Source organism: Diplotaxodon limnothrissa, linkage group LG7, assembly GCF_057381915.1.
Source record: "Diplotaxodon limnothrissa isolate DT_005_m linkage group LG7, D_limnothrissa_male_GT1.1, whole genome shotgun sequence".
Lineage (NCBI taxonomy): Eukaryota > Metazoa > Chordata > Actinopteri > Cichliformes > Cichlidae > Diplotaxodon > Diplotaxodon limnothrissa.
The window spans coordinates 63,398,975-63,405,296 of NC_140602.1; the positions used below are offsets into that span (position 1 = coordinate 63,398,975).

General features: G+C 37.0%; 1 protein-coding gene across 2 annotated transcripts; it reads left to right on the plus strand.

Moving 5' to 3' along the window:
- Positions 1–1,517: 1,517 nt before the first annotated feature.
- Positions 1,518–6,104, plus strand: cetn3 (centrin 3). 2 transcript variants are annotated; one of them, XM_085358664.1, is made up of 5 exons: positions 1,518–1,586; positions 2,750–2,885; positions 3,091–3,205; positions 3,326–3,517; positions 5,841–6,104. In XM_085358664.1, the coding sequence occupies exons 1-5, from the start codon at positions 1,570–1,572 to the stop codon at positions 5,882–5,884; spliced, it is 504 nt and encodes a 167-aa protein (XP_085214790.1). In that variant the 5' UTR covers positions 1,518–1,569; the 3' UTR covers positions 5,885–6,104. The 2 variants fall into 2 exon arrangements, with proteins under 2 accessions (XP_085214790.1, XP_085214789.1); XM_085358663.1 differs by lacking the exon at positions 1,518–1,586 and having other exon boundaries at positions 2,727–2,885.
- Positions 6,105–6,322: the final 218 nt, after the last annotated feature.

Here is a 6,322-nt window from a genome sequence, read left to right on the forward strand (position 1 = left end):
TAATACCTCAGTTATACAGTACTGACGGAGGGGGTGGCTGTGGCTCAGGCAGTAGAGGAGATAGAGTGGCAAGTTGGAGGTTTGAGTCCCACCACTTAGTTATGAAGTACTTAGAGCAGCATAAAGAATTACATGCATGTATGTGCCAATGGTTAAATGTGGCTTTTACTAAAATATGCTGTAAGTGTTAGAATTGAAGGTGATAGAAAACAGAGAAGCTCATTTGGTTAGCAGGAGAAAGATGCCCATTCAGGAAGTGCTGGGGATGCACCTGCTACTGAAATCAAACTCATGTCTGCACCTCATCAAAAGGTTCACACTATGATATCTGCAGAAAAATAAAGATTCAGATTGAAGATTGTTATTAGTGTATGTATAAAATACATACACCTGACGTGATCTTCTCAAACAATAATCCATACTTTGCATTTCAGAGAGAAACAGATTTTTCATTGCACAGCATTCATCTTATATGAAGGTAATTGTGTACAAAACACCTTAAAATATGATAATTTAAAAAATTGTTATAGATTTAAAAGACTCCTGCAGGGTTTCTGTTTGAAGTTGAGAGTTCTTGTTAAAAAGTCAATAAAATCTGAAAAGATTACAAAGAGACACAAATGAAAAAAACAACTACTGATTGCTGAACAAATAAATAAAATGAAAATGTATTTTTTTTATTCAGGTGGAGGAGGTCTAGAGTAGGAAGATGGAGACATAAAATACACATATGTGAACACATATGTTCATTGTTCGACATTTTCTTTTTGCATTGACTGCAAAGGTCCAGCATCATCATGCTTAAAAAAACAATCAATCAACTTACCAAGAAAATATCAGCACAACAATATTAAAAATACTTTATTTATCCTACATAGGATATTCTTTTGTTCAGCAGTTGAAATACTACTACTACTACTACGACTGCTAAAAAAATAAAAAGAAATAATAATAATAATAATAATAATAATAATAATAATAATAATAATAATGATGATGATGCTGATGATGATGATGTCAAGTACATTTTAAACATTAATTTAAATAATAATTAGTCGCAGCCTCGTATAAAATAGCTTTTAAACATAGCTGGCACACAATAAAATGCGGTAAAAACAAAACAAAACAAAACACTCACAGGATCTTGTTCTATGGTGAATACTGTTCAGAATTATACTTAAATACTTACTACATTTTAGGGACCTTTACGTGTTATAATCGTCGTAGTTTAGATGATATGTATTGATTTGCCATACACATCTGCACGTCTACTGCGTCTACAGTGCAGCACACGTGGAGCTGGCGGCGATACTGCTCCGATCCGCTGCGATTGCACTAGAGGAAATATTAAAATAAATAAATAAGCAGAAGAAGAAGAAAAAGAAGAAGAAGAAGAAGAAGACTCTAAGCCAATCAGAAAGCAATTTGCTGCTGCCTGGTGACCAGCTACCAATAGGAAGCGTGAATGTGAGCGCGGATAAACGGAATTGTTGTGTGTCGGCCTCGGTGATATTGTGTTTGGTGACAGTAATAAGAGTAATTGTTTCAGGGCCGTTAAATCCCCTCACAATGAGCCTGTCTCTGAGGTAAGCCGGTTTGTCGCAGTTATTCCAACATTCCTCAAACCAGCGCACAGAGCTATTCGCTAGCTCTTTCACATAAGAGGCGCTAGCATGTTAACTTTGCAACGCGTTTGCTGTGTTTGTTCGGGAGCGATAGTGCATAGGAATTAGCTGCAGCTACTAATCAGTGTAGAGTCGACGTTAGCTGCTTACTGTTTTTTTTGTTTTTCGTTTCTTTGAATGTGACTTGGACGACTACAATGTACTGTACTATAGACCACATTTAGTTGCAAAACTACTGTTCAGATGCCACCCCTGTACGACTGCATAGCCACAGCACAAGGTCATCAGTAACAGTACAAAGGAGCGTTTTTTCTCATTTATTTTTTTAAACAAATCAGCATTCTTGACCAACATAGTTGCTGATTCCGTTTTATTCAGTGCACATACACTTTTGTGTACGTGTAGTGGAATTGTAAGGGGAAAGTCCTATATTAAATATTATAAATGGATAATCTTGTGTTGAATTGGCACAGAAAGGGGAAAAAGGACCAAAAACAAAGAAAATCTAACCGAGGAAAGTAGCTGTATCAGCGGTCAGCCAAACACTTCCGTGTTATGTGTATCTGACAATTAATGTTATAATGATACTACAGTCAATTTGTTTTGTTATGTTATTTTGTTATGTTGTTGATATTTAGATAAACATGTGTCAGAGTATTACTCTATCATGTTGTTAAGTTGCTGATAAATCAGATATTATTGAATAAGTATTTGGTCGTAGATACTTCGTTAGATTGCTAACGATATATGCACTGCACTCTGCTTGTGTTGCAAACACAGAGCGTAGATACCTGTAAACTTCAGTCTGTAAATAGTTACAGATTTTAAGTTTGTTTTCTCAGGCTGGGTAAAACTGATCACAAGGCTGTGTACGTTGTCTAAACACTGAGTGCACTGCCTGCATATTTGTCTATTGTGTGTTTTGTCAGCCCTTTGCTTTTTAGCTAACCTTCTTCTGTAAAGCTGTGGTGTTCTGCCATACGCTGTACAACATACTCTTTATTGAAGCTTTAATTTGGGGTAACAGCAGATAAGTGTGTCACTTAAGTTAAAGAAAAATGTTTGCAATATGATGTGATGTGCAATACATTTGTGTATCACATGCTGCATCTGTCTCTCTCCAGAACGGAGCTCATGGCAGACAGAACCAAGCGTAAGAAGAGGAGAGAGCTCACTGAGGATCAGAAACATGAAATCAAAGAAGCATTTGAGTTGTTTGACACAGACAAAGACAAAGAAATTGACTACCACGAGCTGAAGGTGAGCACTGGATGATGAGAGGAAAACAAGTTTGACAGCTAAGAACAGTCCGGTGACGCAGTATTTAATCTGCTGTGTTTAGTATGTTAAAATGTGCAATATGTCTGTCATAATGAACTCAAAAAACAGTTTTTCCTCACATGTTTACATCTGCTGTACTGCTGTTGGAATACAGAAACATCTCACTGTCACAAACTGTCAACAGGTGGCAATGCGTGCACTCGGCTTTGAAGTGAAGAAAGTGGATGTTCTCAAGATCCTTAAGGATTATGACAGAGAGGGAAATGGGAAAATAACATTCGAGGACTTCAGCGAAGTTGGTAAGTTTGCTTTCCCTGTATGTGCCCCTGTGCAGACAGGGGCCGAGGGGAAGAAAATCTCTGACATCTTTAACTGAAGTGTTTCAGTAACTCTGATGCATGTTATGTATGGTTCTGCAGTGACTGATCGCATCCTAGAGCGAGATCCGAAAGAGGAGATCATGAAAGCCTTTAAGCTGTTTGATGATGACGAATCAGGAAAGATCAGTTTGAGGAACCTGAGACGTGTGGCGCGGGAACTTGGGGAGAATATCAGCGATGAAGAGCTCCGCAGCATGATCGAGGAGTTTGATACTGACGGAGATGGTGAAAGTAAGTCAGCACTTGCTCTTTTCTTCGACATTGATAATTATTGCTATACATTTAATCCCTAGAAGGGAAATGCGTTCAGTTTGTTTAAGTGAACAGGAGTGGATGAGCGGGACTTTTGTTTGTTTTGGTGTACGTACAAAAGAGGCGTATGAACACCATTTATAAGGTGCTCGTATGGAGACATATTTATCGTCAAGTAGTTTGGGAAAAATACATATCTTAATAGTTTTTTATCTTTACCGTTTACGACTCTGGCTACTGGCGCTCCTCTGAAAAAGAAAGCCTCAAATCTCAAAAAATTGTTTGTGGTTCTGTTAAGCGCTATTGAGTCTCTAAACTTACTTAATAATGCCTTCATGAGATTTTAACCATTAGAGCAAAATTACTCATAACCATCTCACAGACGTACCATTATGTTCAGCTACTTTCAGGACCATTGATAATTACGTAGACTCTTTTTCTCCTATTAATCTTTGAGTTAAATGATGCAATTACTTCCTCCAAACTGTCAATGTATCCATTTTTTTCTACCCTGATTTTATGTTTTTTTTTCTGATTTTAAATATGAAATTACTCAAATTTTAGAGCCAGTTAGGGGTTACAGTGGGATTCAGCTGGTGGGGGGAACCCTTAAATTGGTTGTAATGGCTTAATGTGGGGAAAAGACTCATAACTCACAATAATTTCTACTGAGACCTTCAGTAGATTTTCTTATTGTAAAGGCTGTGATCAGCTGATCAGATGTACACAACTGAATTCAACCAGATGTTAGCAGATGTTTTATGAGTTGTCCTAGCTTATTTCCATCTTCTATGCTGATAGTAAACTATTTAAGCTGTCTTTTTCCTATACGGTATGAAGGTAGAATTAAGTCAGTGGATTTCAGCATCATCAGTGAAAATTCATGTGAATTTCTGCTACACTGAATGTAACCTCACACTGACCATGGACCCACAGCCAGTGTGCGCTAGTCACACACTGTTCTTTACTTTAAATCCATCACAGTACAGCAAACTAACTTGTTTACCTGCACTAACCTGCAGAGGATTTTCATGCAGCTTTTAAATAACACAACAGTTAGTCTATCTCAGTTTGATTTGCAGCATGTTTCACAATATGAAAAAACATAATGTCACATGTACAGACCTGATATCTGATTTAAAAACATGAGGACTGACATGTAAGCTTTTAAATATGCATAATCTGCATTTAAATCAAATACCACTGAGCAGTCCTTACCTTTAAATCTAAGCTCTCTTCTTCCTCTCCTGTCCTGTCTTTCTTGGCTTTCTAAACTTTTCCATCTTTCAGTGAAGTTAGCGCTCTTTCTTTTCTCTTCCCTGTGAAACCCAGCAGCTGGACCTGTAGGTAGCAACACACTGTGAGACAAACTGTACACAGTTTGTGTGTTTGTTGACCTGATAGAAACCTTGCATTTGAAATTACCTGACACAAATAGCTTGACCCAAATACATTAAAGCAAAAGTAATGAACCTGTTTTGAGTAAAAGTAAAAAGAAGTTGGAAAGATAAATACTGAAGTAGAGTAAAGATACCTGAAAATTGTACTTAAGCACAGTAACAAAGTATTTTTTACTTTGTTACTACTTCCTACTTTTGGAAGCTAGGTTGCACAGAGAGATGGGGGTGCTGGATTTAAATGCCTGCGTGTCAGGAAAATGTGAAGAAACAAGCGAAAAAGTAAATTAAGCAGCATCTGGCTGCATTTCAGTGATTTTGTAGACTGCAAAGCTTAGTGCAGAATTGATTAAATGGCTGAAGTGATACCCTTTCCATTTTCATTGTAGGGGGACAGAAGGTTTCAAACTGAATGGCAGAGATGTAGAAATGTCTGCATGTACCACTTTTTTTTTTTTTTTTTTTAAACCACTACAGTTTAAAACAAACCAACAAACAAAATACCCTTTGGGCAATTGGCTACCAGAACCTTTTCTGTAGTTTTATTCTTACAATTTAAGTCCAAAGAGTCCTGTTGACAGATTTCTTTCTTTGTCACGGCAGCTTTTTTTTTGTCATGTAAAAGAACAGTAAATTATGTAACATGTTTACACTGACAGAAAAAGGAGTTTCACAGCTCCAGCCCACTTAAGGTCAAAGTGGGCTGAACAGAGAAACTGTAGTCAAAATAAAAGAATTTAAATAAATGAGATAAAAAGATTACAAGAAATTCATATATACACATACATGCAAAAACGAAAGGTTTTTTTGTATTTTAGAGAACTGAAACTGACATTTTTAAAACTTTTTTTCTTTTGTGTTTGGTGCTCTCATTGACTGACTGGACTTGTTTACCCCCTTTCCAGTAAACCAGGAGGAGTTCCTTACAATTATGGGCGGGGAGTCCTGATGAGGGATTTCTCTGTTGCTGAGGACTTCTTGGTTGAATTGGTTGTCCAATTTGTGAGCAGTTAAGCGACTTGACTGTCAACAAGGACGCACAGCTTCCTCTGAAGCATCGCAGGTGGACAGAAGTTGTTTCATTGACCCTGAGGGTTGTACTTGAGTCATTCCATAAAAGCACTGAACTGTGTGACAGATTCAATGTCAGCCAAACTCATTTCTTATTGAAGGTGAAAGTTAAAGTATCAATATCATGCTAGTCTTTAAAATTAGCTAATTGTTGTTGAGTTTTTTTGTTGGGTTTCCCCCCCATGTTTTAACATCTTTGTTAAATATTTACGGTAATGTGTTTTGCAACCATTTCACACCTTTCTGTAATTAGATCCTGTAAAAAGATCTTTTCACTCTTTTATAAACACATTAATTTACTGTTGGGGAAAATATA

What these genes read in the sequence shown, in the direction of transcription:
- cetn3 (XM_085358663.1), top strand. Translation starts at nt 2,727, where the DNA reads ATGCTGCATCTGTCTCTCTCCAGAACGGAGCTCATGGCAGACAGAACC. An exon ending in TTGACTACCACGAGCTGAAG is followed by an intron (nt 2,886 to 3,090) that starts GTGAGCACTGGA and finishes AACTGTCAACAG; the next exon opens with GTGGCAATGCGTGCACTCGG. An exon ending in CGAGGACTTCAGCGAAGTTG is followed by an intron (nt 3,206 to 3,325) that starts GTAAGTTTGCTT and finishes ATGGTTCTGCAG; the next exon opens with TGACTGATCGCATCCTAGAG.